The sequence below is a fragment of the Oreochromis niloticus genome, linkage group LG14 (genome assembly GCF_001858045.2).
Source record: "Oreochromis niloticus isolate F11D_XX linkage group LG14, O_niloticus_UMD_NMBU, whole genome shotgun sequence".
Lineage (NCBI taxonomy): Eukaryota > Metazoa > Chordata > Actinopteri > Cichliformes > Cichlidae > Oreochromis > Oreochromis niloticus.
The window spans coordinates 37,630,267-37,651,186 of record NC_031979.2 but is presented as its reverse complement, the minus strand read 5'-3'; the positions used below and the strand labels follow the sequence as shown (position 1 = coordinate 37,651,186).

The window sequence follows — 20,920 nt, the reverse complement described above, 5'->3', positions numbered from 1 at the left end:
TGTGCTTCGTGTTGAGGCTTTTATTTTGTTGATGCAGGTGTGTGCAGTATCCGCCTCTGTCCTGCGGGCGTCGCTGAAGGTGCCAGAGCTCTTTGGTGACCCGGAAATGAACAACTGCTCGGCGGCCGTTCGGCCGACCTGTCGGGTCACCGGGCTCCAATATGGCGTGGAGGAGCTGCTCCGTCCTGCTCAGACTGACCGGAGATGAAGGCTTACGGAGCTCCGTGAGGGGTGGCAGGTCAGTCCCCACAGGCGCGGGCGAGCAGCCCCTCCCGGGTTACAAACAGACAGATCCTCGCATCCGGAGTTAGCTCCGTTAGCTTCAAGGACAGTTTAGAATCAACGGGCTGTTAGCAGGTTAACGCTAGCCGCTGCTAACAAAGTGGGGAGCTGCCTGAGTGTGTGTTTGTTTATCTAATTATCCGCTGTTTGTCCTATTTAAACAACCCAGTGTGCCCCCTTACATACATGCCCATTACATGCAGTTCTTCCGAAGCTATTTCAGGTCCTCCCTCCGGCTCAGTGCACAGGGACGCTGCGTCCGTCGGTGCCCTCAAACCCAGGGGTTAATCTGGTGTGGCCAGCTGACCTGTGCTGCTTTATGTGGCTTTATTTATAATCTATAAGCAGTCCACTCGGACTCTTCTAATGACCAATTACTAAATGGATTCAGTGACATAAAACCAGAAATTTGTGGTAAAAATGTTTTTGGGATCGTTGCTCAGTCTGAGGCCTGCTGGTAAAAGGAGACAGCAGCTAATCCTTAGATCATTAAAAGGCTGACAGGATGTTTATTCTGACACACAGATGGACACACTGCTGCGTTTACAGTCATGATAAAAAGAAGGTACACGCACTCTCAGCGGGAAGGTTTTGTCTAATCACAGTAAGATGAAATGAATCTGATCCTTGGCAGAAGTCTGTACTGCGAAGCAGGAGTTCCTCTTTCCCGGGTAACTTCAGGGTTAAGCCTGGGTTTTCTGTATTAGGAAGATGGTTCACTTCTTACTGGGGTATATCACGATGGTGACTTGTGCTGTGAACATAACCTGCTCACCACCTACTGACCAATCAAATCTCTAGAAATTACCATCGCCTTTCCTGTGTGTGTGGATACTTTGTGGTTCCTTGAAGAGCGTCAGTAATAAATACAGATTCTTTGATACAACTTTGTTCCTTTGGTTATTTATTAATGATTTTTTCATTTAATGATTTTTGCCTTTTGACAGGAAACAACATTTTTTGTTCAGTAAGCATTCGTATTTATAAATCAGCTCATCGCTTTGTACTGTATATCAGTCGCAGGTAGACTAAGCCTGCATTTGGATTCTTTTGGCTGCTCTCAGACCATTAAAAACCATCAGTGCTGCATGGGCAAGAATACAAATTAAAACTTTCTTATGCAAATGTAAGATAATTTTAATGAAATGGTTTTTTGTTCCTGCATTTAAACAGGCTAAACTTTATTATTCTCGCAGCTGTCTTCCAGTCTTACTGACGTACGCAGCGCTTTACACATTAAACTAGCACACAGTTTAATGTGTGTTATTATAGTTCACACTTCCTCTGTAAAATCAGCCGCTGGGACACTAGTCAGTGTGATTGGTCAAATGTTGCCAAATTGTGGGTTAACTTAGCGAGTTGATAACCAGCTTCATGTGATCGCCGGTGTTGGGATTAGTGATGCCTGATGAATGAGTTGAACTGGCTTCGTATGTCTTAAATCGAGATGAATGCATTTAAAGGTGACACATTCCACCGTGTCCGCATCTCTTTCACAAAAATGAAGCCAAAATGAGGACGTCTGTGTGACAAACTCCATTGGCATGCAGCGCCTCCTTTGGCAGCGATGGTTTCTGTGTGACTTTAGCGTCTCACGTCACTGTGGAGGAATTTTGATCTCCTCTGTTCGCAGCGTTGTTTTAGCTCATTGATCTTTGCAACGTTCAAACCGGAGTGTCCCGAGGAGTTCCCGACAGATATTTGGGCTTAAAGTCTTCCTGCTGTTAAAAATCTGGTCATGGGATCGAGATTAAAAACAAGTATTTTCTGCTCTTCTCCAAAAGAGATTGCCCCTTGTGGCCTTTGAGAAGAATGCAGGTTCAGGTTCAGGTTGAGTTTCCTGTCTGTGGTCATAGCAGGAGGATGTTGGCGCTTCATTAAAGGGAACTTTTTTCTCACAGTTGTGATTCCTCGTCTGTCCACCAGGTGGCCTCAGAGCTTCCAGCAGAGATGCGGCTTCAGGAAAGCTGCGCGGAAACCCGAGTCCAAGAAGGTGGAAGAGGAGTTAGGTCCCGCCCACAGTGAATCCTCTGAAGCTGCGGCCCAGCGCCGGACCCCAGCTCCTCACTGGGACCATCAAGCTCCGCCCAGTCCCCACGCGCCTTCGGCCGGCTCGTCAGGCCGCTCGTCTTTACCATCGGGGTAGGTGATGTTGTTTTGGTGGCGGTGATGCCGCTGATGATGTCACGAACAGGTGTTGACTCCATGTCAGTTTACAGGCTGCTCCTTCGGCTCGGCGGCCATCTGGCAGTACGAGTCCCTCAAGTCTCGAGTGCAGAGCTACTTTGACGAGCTGCGAGCCGATTGGCTGGAGAAGGTGCGACCTCAGAAACGAGGAGACATCCGCAAAGAGGTGAGGGTTCGACATCATCACCTGTAACTGGGCTCCACCCACACTTTGATCCGAGCCCTAATTGGCTGTCTGTGTTTCAGATCAACCAATGGTGGAACAGCCTGAGTGAGGGCCAGAGGACGGTAACAGGTGAGTCACTGCCGCAGTGCTTACGAGCAAAGTGCTGAACTTTCACATGGGGGTTGCTGGTTTGAATTCCTTTTTTCCCAGGGATCATTGCTGCTAACGCCATCGTGTTCTGCTGCTGGAGAGTGCCGTCTCTGCAGCGCTTCATGATCAGATACTTCACCGCCAACCCGGCCTCCAGTGAGTCTCGCCGCCGCCACGATGCGTTCAGGGTCTCCGATTGAGCCTCTGTAACTGTGGCTGTTTGTTGTTGCCCCGCAGGGACTCTGTGCTCTCCCATGATTCTCTCCACCTTCAGTCACTTCTCATTCTTCCACATGGCGGCCAACATGTACGTCCTCTGGAGCTTCTCCACCAGCGCCGTCTCCATGCTGGGCCGAGAGCAGTTCATGGCCGTGTATCTGTCTGCAGGTGCTTTTCACTCTGGTATAATCTCTGAGATTATCTGTGTTTGTTTATGAGTGTGACGTTGATTTTATTTCTTCCGTTTTCAGGTGTTATTTCTACATTTGTCAGTTATGTGTGCAAGATGGCCACGGGGAGGTTCGGCCCGTCTCTCGGAGCGGTGAGTCACTGCTTCACAGGTCAAACTGTACCTCGGTCAGAGTCACGTCAGTTTTATGGTTTTATTTTAGAGAACATGTAGATTTTAGGAGGTCAGTGAGTACACACTCGATGTGATTCTTTTGAGCGATTTCAGTTTTCTTTGGTGGACGTCTGTAAATGTTCTCTGTAAAGTTCCTGTTTCTGTTTTCAGTCTGGCGCCATCATGACCGTCCTCGCTGCTGTTTGTACCAAAATGCCTGAAGCCAAACTGGCCATCATTTTCCTCCCCATGTTCACCTTCACCGCTGGCAACGTAAGACCCCACCCACCCCTCTCCTCGCCCAGTCTACCTGGGGACAGAGATCTCTTTTTCATCTTCTGCATCAGCCCACCTGCAGCTTCCGCACATCTGCAAGCTGCTTTGCAACCCACCTGAGCTCCTCCTGCTGGTTTTGACCTGACTGAGCTCGCCCTTTTTTTCTGTGTCTGTCTGCAGGCTCTCAAGGCCATCGTTGCCATGGATACAGCAGGCCTGGTGCTTGGATGGAGGTTTTTCGACCATGCTGCTCATTTAGGAGGAGCCATGTTTGGAATGTAAGTTAGCAAGTTAGTCAATTTTTTATTTTTAAAGGTTAATTTAAATTTTCTTTGTTAATTCATGGAAAAGTTTTTTTTTTTACTTTCTTACAGTAATTTTCTATATTAGATGGTGTGGAAAAAAAACAACTTTTCTGTCACTTAATTGTTGAACTTAATTATTTAATCACGTTGATTTATGGCTGCGGGCGACGTCTGTATCCATAGGAACAGCTGTAAAACGTGAAAATACAGTTAAAAGTACAAAATTACCGGCTTGCTTGACATTTTCCAGAGCCATCCAGTGGGCCGGACTGCAGTCTTTTCCTGGTCAATTCTGGTCCCTGGGACTTACGTTTGACATCTCTGGATTAGATGGTTAATAAGTAGAAGCGGTTCTGTAACCAGAGAGAGATGAGTGTGAAGGCGAAGCTTTTGATTTCCTGTTTGTGTTCCCGAGTAAAGAAAAGAGCGAGACTGTAGACACGAGCTGTAGAAATGAGTTTTCGCTGTGAGGCTGAGGAGGTCAGCCTGGAGCTGCTGGGCCCTCCTCACTGATGGGAGCGCACTGAGGAGGTCCAGCGGGACCAGGACCCCTCCTCGGTGAGGTGTTTTGGGCGTTGAGATATTTGGAAAACTGATTGATTCTGTTTTGTGACGACGTTGCAGTGACGTGTTTTTGATCAGATTTGTTCCGTCTCCCCTCAGCTGGTACGTTCTGTTCGGCCACGAGTTGATCTGGAAGAACCGAGAACCTTTCGTCAAGCTTTGGCACGACTTCAGAACTCGAAGGGGACCGGGAGGAGGAGGAGGAGGCGGAGGGGACCGAGGAGGCGCCATTTAGGACGCCGAAATGCAGGGACTGATGGGAATAAAATGCTAACGTAACATGTAAAGATGTATAAAATGTACAGAGAGAATCACGGAGCCCGGGCACAGGCTGGAGTCGAAGTAAAGACTCGTGTTTGTATTTATAAAACATGAACGATTCCATTGTTGTCTCCTTGCCTGCTTTTGTTCACAGTTTGATCAGAGACAAAGACAAATGGGTGATCGTGTGACAAACAGCCCAGAGAGATTCAGTCAGATGGATTTTTATGTCTCAATAATCTGTAAAAGACAAAAAGACAACTGAGGGAATCTTACAGAGCTCCACTTACTTCAGGTGAAACTTCAAACCCCATCAGGACGGCATGTCTGTGAAGCTAGAGTCTGCTGCTGCTGCAGAACGAACCGGACGACTGAACAAACACCGTGTTTGCCAAACAGGTTGAAGTCCACCAACAGACCAGACTGATGGTGTCAGAGCGCGATCTGAGAGGTCATCATGGAGAGCGTCATACGCCTGCGGCGATTGGCTCACAGCTTTAATAAAGCCTTGTGATGCTCGTGGGTTTAACTTTCTTAAAATAGACTCGATATTTGTGTTGTGGAAAAATAAACTGATCAAAACCTGATTTTCTGAGATTTATTGAAAGAAAGTTTAAAACAAAGGGACCAAAAACAATGCAGCACGAACAGGCTTCATACCAACATCGACAAACAAAATAATAACAGCTCCTTCAAGGCCATTGTCTAGATACAGTCTTTGTTCAGCTGCAGGGACCTGTTCCCACAGTCGTGTAGGCAGCGGCCTGATAATGAAGGCAGAGCTTCACGCTCATTCTTTGTTACAAACCAACAGCACGCAGAGAGGAGAGCAGCTGAAGCACACTCGCTCCAGAGCTTGTGACAGATTATTTTGGTTTTTGAAATCGATGAACGAGACTCGGATATGAACACTGCACACCTCAAACTAAAGAAAAGACCGACCCTCGCTCAGAGACTCGCACTTTTTAATGTCTCTTTAATAAAATGCACTCATTCAAACCTTTAAACTGATTCATGAGCGTGGACATCTGTATGACCCTGGTGATGCTGAATGATCTGTGAGGGATTTAGAGCAGCACAGAGGTTCTCCTTATTTCATACAAACAGCATTCCCACATCCAGAGAATCGGAGTATTAAACTCCAGATCTGTCAGCAGCTGAAAACATTTGGAGCTTTTCAAACCAAACACTCGACAAAGGAGGCGCGAGATGATCTGTGTGAACATTCTGGGCCTCCTGAGGGAACATTTGCTGTTAAAATCACTGCAGCTTGTTCGCCGTCGTCTTGCTAAAATAAGGAAAAGATAAAAGATCACCTCCTGTTGGTCCTGTTCTATCTCAAAGCCTTACAGAGAGAAGAGCTGCTGCAGCAGATTAGGAAACATGCTGTTTTCAGTTTAATAAAAAGGCTCTGAAGGACTTTTAAACCACAAATTTCCTTTTTTTGGTATATTTTGTCCCACCTCTGCCTGGAAGCAGGGCTTTATTTTTGACGGCTGAAACCAGCTCATCACAAACGGGGGGAGGTGAAACTCTGGGATTCCTGAATGTCGATACTGATGTGTGTTTAGAGACGATTTGGCCTTTCCCAGAGTTCATCGACCCTGAGCAGCAGCAGACCTCAGAGGATCAGACCCGCTTCAAACCGCCGCGCTTCACATTGCAGACACAACCTGAGCAACGTCTGCAGAGACGCAAACCCAGGAGAAGACCTCGCCACAACCTCCAAACCTGTGCCGACGGTAAGAACCGATCCATCAGACTCCAGCCGTCAAACCTTTAGCTGCACTTTAGCGTTTAACAACTGGCTCAGGTGACATGTGCGTTTAGACTGTATGGGTGAAACAGAGCTTCACGTCTCTGTGGGAGATCCTATTTTTAAATGAAAACACGATAGTGTGGATGCACACTCTGCTGGGACGGATACGTCCTCTTTGTTCATCTCCATGAAATTAGTTTCTTGAACTCAAATGGCCTCTACAGTCACCAGATCTCAATCCAGCAGAGCACCTTTGGGTTGTGGGGGAATGTGAGATTCACATCATGGATGTAACATCTCAGAGGAATGTTTCCAGCACCTCGCTGAATCTGAGACACGAAGAACGAAAACAGTTCTGAAGGAAAAAGGTTGTCCAACCCGTACTAGCAAGGTGTACATAATAAAGTGGCCAACAAGTGTATATCACACAATGTCCCAACAGCGATACTTTTATTATAAGCACTGATGAAATCCTGTTACACGTGTTATGGAGTCACACTGAGATGAAAATCGTAGTTAACTTTGAGGTCAACTGCCAGCATTTGAGTTTGTGTTTTACAAACTGGTTCGAAACTTCCCACAGTGACCTCGTGTACCACGTCCACCAGCGGTGATTTGCTCTCCGTGCTGCAGACACAGCTCAGAGTAAACTTTGTAAACACAGAAGTCAAAGCTGCTCTTTGGACTTTGGTCCACGTAACTGACCCGAGTGCTGTTTTCCTGTGTTATGTTCTGTTAATGAAAATAGAAAAAAACACATATATCTTTAGTATCAGCTCAGAATATTATCTGAGTTCTTGAAAAGTATAAAATAATATGAAACATAACATTTAATACTACTTAGATTATAAGAAAGCTTAATTTCAGTCACTGATACATGGAAGTGTCAGATATCACTCGAGGGCGTCATCCTTTTTCTTCATGTTAGAGAATGTGTCTGAGAGTACCAAGTAAACCAAAAACATAGTGGACCGAGAACAGAGCCCTGAGGAACTCCACAAAATCACAACATGTTGATTGGTTTGTGAGCTGGATGTGGAGAAAGCAGCTCGTGCCTCCTGCTTCTTCAAAGTCATCTGTGTTTCCAGGTGTTCCAGGTGTTCCAGGTGTGTGTGGGGAAGCTGAGCAGAATGGCGGTGGGCCTGCAGATTGTGGGTCTGTTTCTGGGCGTGGTGTCCTGGTGTCTGCAGTCCAGCTGTACCTCCAATCAGGTGTGGAAGATGAGGAGTCAGTCGGAGTCTGTCACCACCAGCCAGTGGCAGTTCGAGGGCCTGTGGATGAGCTGCGCTGCCACCTCGATGGGGTCCATCCAGTGCAGCAAGTTCAAGACGGTGCTGGGACTGTCGGGTGAGGACGGCTGCTTCATAGTCATCAGCAGCCATTATGGAGTTACGATGACGGCTCAATCGGAGCACAGGAAAAAGTCCACAGCAAGGACAGAATTATTTTTCATTAATTTATGAGATCATTAGTTTTGGGAAAAAACTCATTTCTTTTTCTGCCTGAGAGCTGAGACAGAAATAAGAGAGCTCAAATATCTTATTTATAGTGAGTTCTTATCTTTTGCTGCCCAAACAAAATAACAGCTTGTTCATGAACTTATGCAAACAGGCCCTTTAATGAGTCTCATGAGGACAATGTTGCTTAATGTTGTGGGAACTAGATGATAGCTTGTTCCCACAAGATAAACTGGATTTATAAAAAGGGAAAAGACATCTGCAAAAACTGCCATGGTAAAGCTGTACGATCACAGTTTTGCATCACGAGGAACATGTTCATTTACCTGTAATGATGCTTTTGCAGCTCACCTGCAGACCTGCAGGGCTCTGATGATCCTGTCCCTGCTCTTCGGTCTGACCTCCATCATCGTCTCCGTGCTGGGACTCAAATGCACCAAACTCGGCAGAACGCCCGAGCAGGTCAAAGCCAAGATCATCCTGAGCGGAGGGATCCTCTTCATCCTGTCGGGTACGAGGCTTTGGGACTGGAGCAGAAAAAAACCTAAAACCTGTAAAAAAGCAGCATTTTCGTTTTGTTTCTCCTTCCAGGAGTTAAACCTGCACAAAGCTGGAAGCTGCAATTTCACTTTTTTCAAACTCTATTATGGCTGTCGTACAGGAAATGTCGACGTAGACAGAACATGTAAATGATAATGACGTAGAGTCAGTGTTCGTGTTGTGATCAGATCTGCCGGCTTCCCTGGGAGTGTTTCTTTGTCAAAGAAGAAATGGTGATATTTAGAGAACAGATATCGCTGCCTGTGCACATCAGTATTCAGGATGGAATAATCTTTATTCCTGATTTAACTGAAAACAAACATGTAAAAAATATTGAGATTAAAATGAGGCTTTTGCAAAGTTCTGGGATCTATAGAGACACTGGAAAGTGTGTAATGATCTTTTAACATTTGGCGCCGCGGTTCATGCAGCTGGAAACTGAATCCTGAGCTTCTGTGTTTTTCTTCAGGTCTCTTCACTCTGGTCGCCGTGTCCTGGTACGCTGCCAGAGTCATCAACGACTTCTACGACCCGCTCTACGGAGGAGTCCGGTGAGTCACACACACACACACACACACACACACACACACACACACACACACACACTGCTGTGTGTGTGTGTGTTGAGACCGTTGACATATCTTTGTGGGGACCAAAAATTGGAAGTTTATCATACTTGTGGGGACCAACAGCCGTTATGAGGACCAAAATCAAGGTCCACACAAGTTTGAAGACAGCCCTGGATTAGGCATCATGTCAATGTCCTCACTAAGATATGAAAACGAGTGTGTGTGTGTGTGAATGTGTATGTTCCTGCTGCTGAATCTTTGTTTGTGCTGCAGGTTCGAGCTGGGTACTGGTCTGTATCTGGGCTGGGCCGCCGCTGGTCTGGCCATACTGGGAGGATCTATGCTTTGCTGCTCCAGTAAGACTACTCCCTCCACCCCACCTGCTCGGTAAACATACACACCCATCATGGTCTCCTTATTTACTGCTCAGTAACCAATTCTAAGTTTGTTGCAGGCTGTAAACATGCTTATTTCTAAAGTAAAGTTGGTCATTTTAACATGGGAGTCTATGGGACTCCCTGCTGAAGCCTCTGGTGGACGTTAGAGGAACTGCAGGATTCATTGTACAGATGTTGCCACTTAGTTCTGAATCTATATTATCATAAAGATAATTGACAAAAAGAAAGAAAATGAAACACTGCAAAGAGTGTTCAGTAAGTGATGTTTTTATGCCGGGGTTTTGCATATTAGTGAAGCTTTTGTGCAGGTCAGAGCACTTCAAGTAACAGACGAGCTGACAATCACAAGTCTGATTATATAAAGTATATATAAAGTTTAAAAAGTTGGTGAGCAAATCTGTTTTATGTTCATCGCTGAGCTGTTGCTCCGCCCTCTAACGTCCATCTGATCCACTGTAGGCAGTTTTCGTACTACTCCACCACCGGCCAAGGTCAGAGCATCTACAGAGCAGCTCCGGCCTCAGACGCCAGCGGCTCCAAGGCTTATGTCTGAACCGACCGACCTCCACCGTCCTTCGTTATGCTCGTGCTGTTTTCTGAAACATGGAATCACCTCAGAATCACGCTGCAAATGAAACGTCTCCTGAATCGGTGTGGCCCTGCAGTACCAAGTATGTCCAAGAGAGGGCGCCACAGGGAATCGTTCTCAGAACTTCGCAACAGATCAATTTATTTATTAGGTTTTGCTGTTTCAATTAAAACGCTTTGTGGTTCATTTACATTTTACTTTTATTAATCACATTTACCTGTATGTTTGACTTAATTTCACACTTTTGCTTTTCTTTAGTTAACTTCAGTTTACCTTTTTTAGGATATTAAAGAGGGGAAAGGTTATCATCTAACCAATCATGCTGACAGATCTTTGTGCATTTTCCAAATGTGACGTTGCAGAGAAAGAAACACGTGTTATGAAATGAAACTGAGAGAATAAAGATGTCTATTAATGCACACAAAGCTAGAGCTCAGAAATTTACTGACATATTCTGCCTTTAGATTCATGACATCACTGATGAACAAACATGTTAACGTTAAATAAAACGATCCATTAAAAGGTTTTAAGAAAACTTTATTTTTCCCTTATTAAGACTGTTAACATGTCGCATGTGTGTTCAGGTGCGTGACTGCACTGCATTTAGGGTCTGTGCTGCTTTTGTGCATGCTGGCTCACGGGAGCGCTGATGAACACTACAAATCCAGCTCCAGCCCAGCGTGCACAGGAGTAACAGCAGTTTATCCACCAGATCTCCAGTTTGGTTTGAAGAGCTGATCTCAAACTGCAGATGTTCCTTACTGGGATCTTTATGCTGATGTAAATTCTTAGCAGGTTGTGTCTTTATTTCAGGAAGCCGATACTCATCTTGGTATCAATGTCCACTTTCTCCAGTGACTGAAAAATAAATGAATACAATAATTTTTTAAATAAATTTGATTTGAAGAAAGTCCCTTCTTCTTCTTCTGTTTCTCAAACAGAAATAAATTCTGGTCCTAAATCACGTGTGAGCTTTGAGAGATGTTTGAACCACCACAGACAGTATATTTTATGTGTTTATTATTGTATTTGTGTGAATTAGAGCCCAGATTTTTGATCAGATGCAGCATTAAGCAGGTAAGAGTCTCACCTTTTTGAACTCGTCAAAGGAGATGGCATCATCTTTGTCGAGGTCGGCCTCCTGAATGGCTCGCTCAGCTATGCTCTGCAGCTGCTCCTCCGTCACCTGCAGCCCCAGCATCGCCCGCAGAACCTGAAGGACGCAGAACACAAGTATTAATAATTTCTTGATGCATTCTCAATCATCCAGGAAAGTAAATCTCCAAAAGTTGAATCTGTTCATCTGGACGTAGCGTTTTGTGGGAGAAACGTTTCATCACTCATCCAAGTGACTTCTTCAGTCTCAGCTGACTGCAGGTTTCCCCAAACCTTATAAACAGTACATTTGCATAATGACTGAAACCAGCCCACTGAAGGAACAATGGGCTGTGAGGTCAGTTCCTTCTGACCAGCTGACTCCAGGAAACCTGCAGTCAGCTGAGACTGAAGAAGTCAGTTGGATGAGTGATGAAACGTTTCTCCCACAAAACGCTACGTCCAGATGAACAGATTCAACTTTTGGAGAAGTATTAATAATGTACCAACGATGCTGATCGAAATCCTCTCTGAGACCCGTTTTTCTGCAGAACTAAAGAACATGCGAGTGGTGGACCTTTCTATGCAGATGACACACGATTATTTTTCTGATTCTAGAAAACTAAAACTAGCTTAACGCCACAGAGGATTTCTTCGAGAGCAAAAATGTTCACTGAGCACAAAAACACCTCAAATTTTTCCATTTGTATTTAAACCATGGTGTAATGGTTAACGCATTCACCTCACATACAAAAACCCCCCCAGCTCAATTACAGGAGCAGGGCCAAGCTACTGTTTTCCTCTAGAGCCAGTCCCAAATCCACACGTGGATCCATCTGCTGTGGGAAGCACTTTGGAAAGTACCTGCTACTTCTTCTTCTTCAAACAAATTTTCTAAAATGATAATCACCCCAGTGGTCAAGCTTTATACTGTAGGAGGGGCTCGATAATGTTTTCTTTCAGTTAAATAAAAATACTTATGTAAGTTGCCTTCATTCTGCAGCCATGCAAAAACCATTGATCTTAGTCAAATGGGAGTATGGGCTCCTGCGTCCTCGTTGCAGGTGTGTAATTTGTGCCAAACAATGAAGTCCTGACTGAGACCCCCACCCACCAAAGACGGACTGCACAGGAGAGTCTCTGTGCATGGGAAGGAACTATGAACTTGTCAGCGATGAGGAGAAGAAATTAAAACTGTCAAAGTGTAACAAATAAGTGGATACAGACCTGAAGAAGCTCCTCTCTGGAAATCTTCCCATCTCGGTCCAGATCATACAGCTGAAAGGCAACTGAGCAGCTCCTACATTATTTTCTTTATTCGACGCAAAAATAAAATAAAAGACAAAACTAAGTGACCCGGACTCACATTTGAGCTTCCTGGTCCTGCTGTTGGGGAGCTCTTGCTGTGTTCCTTCTTTGTTTCGGTTTCTGTCAGTTGGACGGAAATGAGCCAGAATCCGGACAAAGGAGGAAAAGTCCACAGTATCCTGTCTGGAGAGAAAGACGTGCTGAAGAGAAATACTTCCTGTTTACCGTTCGCAGTGTCAACACACCTGACCAGTGGTTGTCAAACAGTACTGCAGTCAAGTCTAGACCTCTGCAACTCAAATTAGTTTACGTAAAAGTCCTTAGAATAAAACGTAGGCCATGCTCTGTCATTACAGAAACAAGTGATTCCTCTGATAACAGCAGGCTGCCGTACCCCGAAGAGAAAAAGGCATCTATGATTCTGCCTCCGATGGGGTTCATGGCCAAACCTCCAACTGCTTCAAAATCGTCAGGGCTGCGACACAGAAGGAGACAGACAGTCAGAGGCTTTGGGACACTGACGTCCATCAGAGTCTCACAGGGTTTGTTTTAAATCCTTATATTTTTATAAAGAAATGACATCAATACATGACCTGTTTGTTTTTCAGGAAACGTTTTACTTTCAGCCTGCATGATGTTTAAGAGTGGTCATATTAAAGCAAATAGTTTTCAGTTTTCAGTTTTATTTGTCATATGCAAGTTAGCACAGGGTCAACATCGCAATGAAATGTGTTTGACGAGCAGCGGTCTCTCAGCAGCATGATACAGTAGGAAAAAATATAATAAAATATAATATAATAAAATAAAATAACAAATAGAAAAATAGTAAAGAACAAAATATTAGAGAGACATGGTAAAAGAGAAAAGATGACTAAATATATATGTATCTATAAATATAAATATATGTACACTAGTGATTAAATAAGAAAATCTTGAAAAGAAATATGACGGGAGGGCAGATGGGATATTGCACAGGAATGAGCAGCAGAAAATTACAGTATTGCACTTTTTAAATATAAATATCAATAACAATAAAGTGAAGTGACCAGTGCAGATTAAACAGAGTACTTGTGAAGCTGCAGGGTAGCTTCTGAGTGCTGTGTTGTGTGTGTTTAAGTGTTGTGGTTGATGTGTCGTATGGCTTGGTGGTAAAAACTGTTTTTAAGTCTTGTAGTCCGAGCAGACAGACTCCTGTAACGTCTGCCAGATGGTAACAAGGAGAACAGCTGATGTGCTGGGTGGCTGTGGTCCTTGATGATGCTGTGTGCTTTACGGAGGCATCGCTGGTGATAAATGTCCTGAATGGCAGGAAGCCTCGTGCCAGTGATGTGCTCTGCTGCCTTCACCACCCTCTGTAGTGATTTACGGCTGCTGGCAGAGCAGCTTCCGTACCAAACTGTGATGCAGCTCGTCAGCAAGCTCTCGATTGCACACCTGTAGAAATTTGAGATGATGCTGGCGTTCATGCCAAACCTCCTCAGCCTCCTCAGGAAGTAAAGCCGCTGGCGAGCTTTCCTGATAGCAGTGTCTGTGTGAAGGGTCCAGGAGAAGTCCTCAGTGATGTTGACTCCAAGGAACTTGAAGCTGCTGACCCTTTCGACCTTGACACTGTTGATGTGGATGGGCTGGTGTTCCCTGACTGGTCGTTTCCGGTAGTCCACTATCATTTCTCTAGTTTTGCTGATGTTGAGAGTCAGGTTATTTTCCAGGCACCACTCGTACAGTGCCATCACCTCCTCTCTATAGGCCGTCTCATCATTACCTGTGATGAGGCCTATGATGGTTGTGTCATCAGCAAACTTGATGATGATGTTGGACTCATGTTTAGCAACACAGTCGTGTGTGAACAGGGAATATAGGAGGGGGCTAAGCACACAACCCTGTGGCGTACCTGTGTTAAGGATGAGTGATGAGGAAGTGTGCTTACCAACTCTCACCACCTGGGGCCTGTTTGTGAGGAAGTTTAGAATCCATCTGCAGATCGGTGTTCCCAGCCCAAGGTCGACGAGCTTCGTGGCAAGTTTTGAGGGGATGATGGTGTTAAATGCCGAGCTGTAGTCGATGAAGAGCATTCTTGCATATGTATTCCCTTTCTCCAGGTGAGTGAGGGTGGTGTGTGTTGCCAGGGCGATGGCATCCTCTGTGGCTCTGTTTGTCCGATAGGCAAACTGAAGAGGGTCCAGTGTGTCAGGGAGGGAGGAGCAGATGTGACCTTTGACCAGCCGCTCCAGGCACTTCATGATGACGGATGTCAGTGCAACAGGACGGTAGTCATTCAGACAGGAGACCACTGATTTTTTGGGAACGGGAATGATGGTGGATGCTTTGAGGGACGTGGGGACCACTGACTGCCTCAGGGAGAGGTTGAAGATGTTGGTGAACACCTCTGCCAGCTCGTCTGCACACACTCTGAGTAGCCGGCCTGGGATGCCGTCCGGTCCTGGAGCTTTGTGAGGATTGACCTTTTTAAAGGTCCATCTCACAGCTTCTGTTTTCAGAGTTAAAGTTGCAGCCTCACTGTCCTCCCGAGGGTAGAGGATCTGCTCTCTGTTGTCTGCATCAAAACGAGCATAGAAGTTGTTAAGCTCGTCTGCGAGAGATGCAGTGGGCTGGACACTGACTGTGTTGGCCTTCTTGTAGTCAGTGATGCAGCGCAGTCCATTCCACAGTCGCCTGGTGTCAAAGCTGTGGTAGCTGGACTCCATTTTGTCCCTGTAGTCCTTTCTGGCCTTTTTTATGGACTTACGGAGGTCATACCTGGCTGCTTTATATGCATCAGCATCCCCGGAGTTAAAGGCAGAGGTCCGCACTTTTAGCTTGGCGCGAACGTCTTTATTTACCCAGGGTTTCTGATTTGGGTATATGCGGACAGTGGTTTTTGTGATGATATCATCCATGCACTTTCCAATATATCCAATGACAGAGTCTGTGAGTTCATTGATGTTGCCATCAGCTGCATCCACAAATATCTGCCAGTCAGTTGTCTCAAAGCAGTCCTGCAGGACCTCCTCAGCCTCACTGTCCCATTTGTAAATAACCCTGGAAGCTGGTTTTTCCTGTTTTAGTCTTTGTCTGTATGCAGGCAGCAGCAGAATGGAACAATGGTCTGCCTTACCAAAAGCTGGGCGGGGGAGGGGTTTGTAGCACTCTTTGAATGGAGTGTAACAATGGTCCAGTGTTTGATCACCTCTTGTGGGGAAGGAGATGTGCTGATAGTATTTGGGGAGAACCTTCTTCATGTTGGCTCTGTTGAAGTCTCCCAGCACAATAAAGGCAGCTTCTGGATTTTTGTTCTCAAGTCCAGTGATGATGTCATACAGTTCGTCCATAGCCGTAGCTTTATCAGCGTGTGGTGGAATGTAAACAGCTGAGAGGAGAACTGAGCTGAACTCCCTCGGGAGGTAAAAAGGCCTGACTTTAATGGTCAGCAGCTCGAGGCTCTGAGAGCAGTAAGTTTTTAAGATACACACATCGTTACACATAGTTACACATAGTTACACATAGTTAACTCAAACTAGACTAAAGATCAAAACTAGATGTGAAAAAACATTTTAAACTAGACTTAAACAAACTACCTGAAAGGATTTCATGAACTTAGAAAATAAACTACAGATAGAGAAAAAGTTTTAGACTTTGATTAAATGTTATCACTGCTTGTCTGAATGTCCTCAGGACAAAAGGTTATATAGTTTTATCATTTCTGGACTGATTTTCCTAAATCGTGCCTCTCACGTACGCCCTCATTACATTAGGAATTAAAAAGACTAAAACTAACATTAATAACACTAAAAGTAAACATTTTGAAACAATGAAATCTAAACTGAAAGAATAAAACCTGTTCTGGAAACTACCTGAAGCTAAACAAAAAAGCTGAAATGAAATAAAAGTATAACTGTCTGTCTTCATCAGTGATGATCCCAAACCTCAGCCAAAACACAGGGTTGGGCTTCGGACTTTGGAGCCAGCAGCAATAACTTAGACATTAAAGAGTTACCTGACACAGTCACAACAGTGACTCTAGGAAACCTGAATTCATCCTGTTGACACTTTGTGTGACCGCTGATGTTTGGACACATCAGGGAAAGAGATCCTGAAGATGAAGGTGCTGAACTTGTTTCGATCGAGTCCTCCAACTTCCTGTTTCTCAGAGTGATCTGATGAAGTTTGTCTGGTCTTTGACCAGGTCACACAGCGTTTCAGCAGGTGTGTTGTCTAGAAGCATCTTTGGGAACTTTGCAAAGTTTTTTTGTTTTGTTTTGTTTTAAGTTAAGTGTTTAAAGTATCTTGAATAACTCTTTCTTCACGTTTCTTCACCTTCACGTTTTCCCATAATTGTGAGACTGAGAGGAGCGCTGCTACAGGAGTATTACATATTTCTGTTCTGATGCAGATGGATAAAACAAAATAAACTCATCTTCAGGCTTATTTCGTTCTGGGATGTTGTTTGGGGAAACAAACAAACTCTCCAAAAAAACATAATAATTGTTATTAGGATGGATGATGATTATGAGCAGTGCATCCACAGACCTGAGGTATCCTCTGTTGTCTCTGTCCAGACACTCAAACCTGTCGTACAGACGGAGGAGATGAGCAGACGAGACTGAAACAGACAAGATTTGTTCTTTAGACAGATTAAACATTAGCAGCTCAGTCGGTCTTTGTAAATACTAGCTGAGGGAAGAAGTATGACTGTCTTCAACAGTAACTTGTATGGAGATACTTCAAATATACCAGAGGTTCGTTTGCAGTATCCAGGGTATGCATATATTATATATATAATATAATCGCTCAAATGGGTCGAACAGGTTTGAGCAGAAATCCTGTGACATCAAAATTAATGGAGAAGAAATTCAAATAAAGGAAACCAAAAAGAAAAGATCAAAAACTAATAGTTTATGGTCCCAAAGTAAAAGAAATAATAATTATATATAATTATATTTCTTATTATGAAAAACTAATGTTTCATCTGGGCTTAATCAGCCATTGAGGATAACATAGCACAGTTGTGTTTATCTGCCCGGCCGCATCCACAGTGTCCTTATCAGCGAGGACAGTTAGGGTGTTGCCACAGAAACGCAGACAAACAGCCGACGATGAGTTCACACACGGGAAACAGCAACAACTCACACCTGTCACCTTTACAGTCTTAAATGAAAGCTGAATGTGAAGCTGAGTCCTCACTGTTTGAATGAGTCACATGTGTCTCCACAATGTCAGAAATACAAGTAAACACACACACACACACACACACACACACACACACACACACACACACACACACACAGAGAGAGAACAGGACATTTAAGTGTGTAATATATGTATGAGGTGTGCAGTACACAAGCTCACACATTTAACATTACAGTAAATATTGGTCTGAATTCTGCTGACTTAAATTCAGCACTGTAGAGAAATCTTAAACTGGGCAGGTGAAAAAGCTCAGAGTCGTAACACCGCTGAGCTTTCAATGAAGCTGCAGATTTTACGATCAGCACCTTTAGAGCCCCTGAAACGATTTTCTGCTTAAATTTATGGTTAAAAGAAGGAAAATGTTTCACATCCTGAAGTTTACATTCTGCGGACTCGTTGTTAGGGGTACACCTCGCTGGTACTTCTTTGCATTCAGAACTGCTTTAATTCTTCATAGTTCAGATTAATAGACTGTGGTCATGGAGGAATGGACGTGGACAGCGACAGGACTCAGGTACGCGGGCGTCAGTGTTCGAGGAACTGACAGCTGGCACATCTGGAAAGGCTCCATCAGTGCTAAAAGGTATAAACAGGTTGGAGAGCAACATCTGCTCCATGCAGATGTTTCTCATGAAGGCCTTTGTGTTTGAGCAGGACGACGCTGAACAACAGACTGCGTCTATTCCAGCCTCACGGCTTCAGAGGAGCAGAGTCCGGCCACTGAACCGGCCCGCCTGCAGTCCAGACCTCTGACCAGCTCACAACTTCTGGAGCATCAAGAAAGCAACATGAGGACGAAGCAGAGCCAGGACTGCTGAGCAGCTGGAATCCCCCATCAGACCATCACAGACTGATGTTACAGAGCAAACATGGACCTGTCCTACTTTTACAGATGTGTCGCTGCCATCATTGCCATCATCATCATGTTCTGTTATGAATAAAATCTGAATTTCTTTGGACATCAAACTATTTTTGAGCTGTGCTTGTAATTACAGGTTGATCACAGCTGGTCAGCTGTGTTTAATATCTCAGCTGCCTGTCAACGAGTGGCTGTACATACATGTTGTGAAAAGTCCTCATACAAAACCTGAGATATTAAAGACTTTTCACTGCTGTAAACTTTATCCCAGGCTCGTCAGTTCTCTCCTCTCTAGTTTTCCTCAAACTTGCTTCAGATGTTTCAAAGGAGGAAACACTCACATCCAGTTTGGTCCATGAGCTCCTGGGCGTTGGGGATTTTGTTCCTGCTGGAGCTGCTGGAGCCCATCCCGCTGCTGGTGTCGCTGCGTAAACCGAAATTTCAGCTGCTGCAATTCAAGCTCGATGACTTTATCTCTGTATGCTCTCTGCTCTGACCGAGGCGTACGCTCGCTCCCACTGCTGACATACAGACCAGCCAATCACCGCTCGCCAAGAACCACGCTCTGACCAATGGGAGGTCCATAAACACATCCACCGTACGTCTGCTGTGAGAGATAACTGCTGCAGGAGATCAAGAGCAAATTTAGTTTGAACGATTGAGGATTATTTCAGAGATATGTGACGGCTTTAAAATGACCCACGCCTCCCCTCCTGCAGCCTCACAGACGTCCTCCCCCTGGAGTCCAGTTCCACAAAGACAGCAGTGCTTTTCAAACACTAAAGGGCCCACCGACATGTCACAGGACACCAGCACAGTGGATTTTATATCAAATCACCAACATGTGATTGAAAAGAAGACTCTTAGTTTTAATTCATGGGGTTTAACCAAAGTACTGCATTAAGTGTTTATGAATATACACAGTCAGAGGCTCAAAAGCTACTGACAAACAGTTTCATGGCTCTAACTGTTCGTGTCTGTTGTTTCACACAATCCAACAAACAGTGTTTCTGCTTTAAACCCTGAACTCTGTTTGAGTAAGCCAGTCGTCTCCCAGAGGGGATGTTTGGTTTACAAGTATTTCCTGAAGGGGGGGGGCAGTTGCATACAAAGCACTGATATGTACAGCAAGAAGAAACCGTTATCTCACAGGGTTTTGTTTGGCTGTCACAAAAACATAATCTGGGAACCACCTCCAGACCTCGCAAAGACTTCTGTCCTCACCAGGACCCTGAAAAAAATGGGTACAAATGGTGTCGAGTAACCGCTGCTGCTCAGATGTGCATACAGTTGCAGATAATGTTGGTGTCATTTTTGTGTCATGGAATCAAATGTAAGCAAGTCTGCAAAGTGTGACGGAGACAAAGACTCTGCTCTGTGAGGCTGAGGCTGCAGGAAGGAGTCAGTCTGGTCCTACACACCGCTCCAAGCTAACTCTGCGAAAGCTGCTTCACAGCTTTTAGGGAAACGGGCTGCTCTGAACTTCAAACCGAATGAACACGTCGCTCCATTAATGAACACTAGATGGAGCAGTTTCCACATATATGTGCACAGCAAGAGCGCGCTCACATCCACCGAGTGGCTGGACTTTCTGCTCATGCAGGTCATCAGTCTGCAGATTCAGGTTTCTTCAGAGTGCATGCTGAGACTGTGTGAGAAGGAGTATTAGATACATCTTATGACACCTTGTAATGTAACTGTAATCAGATTTGATTTCAGGTTATATGTGTAAACTGTATTTAGAATTCTAACTGTACATATTTAATCTTTTTTTCACTGTTTCTTTTCCAAAATGACACAAAACTCAGAGAAAAGTGTCTGAAAGTCGAAACAGAACTTTAAAAAAAATTGTGCTGCTGCAGACGCCCCATCATGACCTCACCTGACCTCACCTGACCCTGTGCATCTCCCCTGAGTGAAAACTCTTTAACTTGATTTTAATCTTGGTGATTAGAGGATGTGAGGAATGATGATGGTGCAGATGCATTACTGAGGAGAAGGCGCAGGGCGGCTGCTGCCACAGGTGATCTTTGAGTTTAAACTCGTCCTCTGAGCGAGTTCTGACTTTCAGACAGATTTTTTTCTCCTGTTTGTTGAGCTTTTAACATCTGAGTTCCAGTCGTGAAGGAGAAGTGAAAGGCTCATCAGAGAAACACGGGCAGGAATATTCTTGGAAGACCTCACAGTGCACTCACAGGAAAAGTGACAGAATCAGTCATGTTCAGAATGAAAGAGAGCCGAGTTTCAACTGCCAGCTGAAGCGACTGCAGGGAAAGTACAGTAATCGGATGTGTGAAGGTGTGGGGTTTTCCTCTGAACATATCAGAACAGCAGACAGACCTGAAGGAGTGCACACTGAGCATCTGAGCACGTGGGAAAAAAGCTTATCAAAGATAAATCGATAAC

At 44.8% G+C, this 20,920-nt stretch overlaps 3 protein-coding genes across 8 annotated transcripts; 2 read left to right on the top strand and 1 right to left on the bottom strand.

Annotated features, from left to right (window-relative positions):
• The first annotated feature begins 62 nt into the window (after positions 1 to 62).
• On the top strand, positions 63 to 5,340 carry parlb (presenilin associated, rhomboid-like b). Of its 3 annotated transcripts, XR_003213819.1 has the most exons (11): positions 64 to 238; positions 2,209 to 2,424; positions 2,495 to 2,635; positions 2,716 to 2,764; positions 2,846 to 2,941; positions 3,023 to 3,172; positions 3,256 to 3,326; positions 3,519 to 3,620; positions 3,804 to 3,901; positions 4,349 to 4,486; positions 4,592 to 4,730. XR_003213819.1 is itself a non-coding variant. In XM_025898217.1 (10 exons), exons 5-10 carry the CDS (start codon positions 2,908 to 2,910, stop codon positions 4,264 to 4,266), a joined length of 543 nt encoding a protein of 180 aa, XP_025754002.1. In that variant the 5' UTR covers positions 63 to 238; positions 2,209 to 2,424; positions 2,495 to 2,635; positions 2,716 to 2,764; positions 2,846 to 2,907; the 3' UTR covers positions 4,267 to 4,340. The 3 variants fall into 3 exon arrangements, 2 of the variants coding, with proteins under 2 accessions (XP_025754002.1, XP_025754001.1); XM_025898217.1 differs by lacking the exons at positions 4,349 to 4,486; positions 4,592 to 4,730 and adding an exon at positions 4,179 to 4,340 and having other exon boundaries at positions 63 to 238; XM_025898216.1 differs by lacking the exon at positions 4,349 to 4,486 and having other exon boundaries at positions 4,592 to 5,340.
• A 998-nt stretch (positions 5,341 to 6,338) lies between these two features.
• Positions 6,339 to 10,436, top strand: LOC100705074 (claudin-1). Of its 2 annotated transcripts, none has more exons than XM_003448981.5 (6): positions 6,339 to 6,495; positions 7,601 to 7,859; positions 8,316 to 8,480; positions 8,979 to 9,060; positions 9,352 to 9,465; positions 9,936 to 10,436. In XM_003448981.5, the coding sequence occupies exons 2-6, from the start codon at positions 7,643 to 7,645 to the stop codon at positions 10,027 to 10,029; spliced, it is 672 nt and encodes a 223-aa protein (XP_003449029.1). In that variant the 5' UTR covers positions 6,339 to 6,495; positions 7,601 to 7,642; the 3' UTR covers positions 10,030 to 10,436. The 2 variants fall into 2 exon arrangements, with proteins under 2 accessions (XP_003449029.1, XP_019223253.1); XM_019367708.2 differs by having other exon boundaries at positions 6,341 to 6,495; positions 7,610 to 7,859.
• Positions 10,048 to 19,019, bottom strand: chp2 (calcineurin-like EF-hand protein 2). 3 transcript variants are annotated; one of them, XM_003448945.5, is made up of 7 exons: positions 18,856 to 19,014; positions 16,996 to 17,068; positions 12,863 to 12,943; positions 12,527 to 12,651; positions 12,388 to 12,449; positions 11,156 to 11,278; positions 10,218 to 10,923 (listed from the first exon to the last, which is right to left on the bottom strand). In XM_003448945.5, exons 1-7 carry the CDS (start codon positions 18,920 to 18,922, stop codon positions 10,870 to 10,872), a joined length of 585 nt encoding a protein of 194 aa, XP_003448993.1. In that variant the 5' UTR covers positions 18,923 to 19,014; the 3' UTR covers positions 10,218 to 10,869. The 3 variants fall into 3 exon arrangements, with proteins under 3 accessions (XP_005474941.1, XP_003448993.1, XP_003448994.1); XM_005474884.4 differs by lacking the exon at positions 12,388 to 12,449 and having other exon boundaries at positions 10,048 to 10,923; positions 12,527 to 12,647; positions 18,856 to 19,019; XM_003448946.5 differs by lacking the exon at positions 12,863 to 12,943.
• Positions 19,020 to 20,920: the final 1,901 nt, after the last annotated feature.

What these genes read in the sequence shown, in the direction of transcription:
- parlb (XM_025898216.1), top strand. Translation starts at nt 2,908, where the DNA reads ATGATCAGATACTTCACCGCCAACCCGGCCTCCA. An exon ending in GGCCGTGTATCTGTCTGCAG is followed by an intron (nt 3,173 to 3,255) that starts GTGCTTTTCACT and finishes TTCCGTTTTCAG; the next exon opens with GTGTTATTTCTACATTTGTC. An exon ending in GGAGGAGCCATGTTTGGAAT is followed by an intron (nt 3,902 to 4,591) that starts GTAAGTTAGCAA and finishes GTCTCCCCTCAG; the next exon opens with CTGGTACGTTCTGTTCGGCC.
- LOC100705074 (XM_003448981.5), top strand. Translation starts at nt 7,643, where the DNA reads ATGGCGGTGGGCCTGCAGATTGTGGGTCTGTTTCTGGGCGTGGTGTCC. An exon ending in GATCCTCTTCATCCTGTCGG is followed by an intron (nt 8,481 to 8,978) that starts GTACGAGGCTTT and finishes GTTTTTCTTCAG; the next exon opens with GTCTCTTCACTCTGGTCGCC. An exon ending in CCCTCCACCCCACCTGCTCG is followed by an intron (nt 9,466 to 9,935) that starts GTAAACATACAC and finishes GATCCACTGTAG; the next exon opens with GCAGTTTTCGTACTACTCCA.
- chp2 (XM_003448945.5), bottom strand. Translation starts at nt 18,922, where the DNA reads ATGGGCTCCAGCAGCTCCAGCAGGAACAAAATCCCCAACGCCCAGGAG. An exon ending in GCTCATGGACCAAACTGGAT is followed by an intron (nt 17,069 to 18,855) that starts GTGAGTGTTTCC and finishes TGTCTGTTTCAG; the next exon opens with TCTCGTCTGCTCATCTCCTC. An exon ending in CAGGACCAGGAAGCTCAAAT is followed by an intron (nt 12,450 to 12,526) that starts GTGAGTCCGGGT and finishes GGAGCTGCTCAG; the next exon opens with TTGCCTTTCAGCTGTATGAT.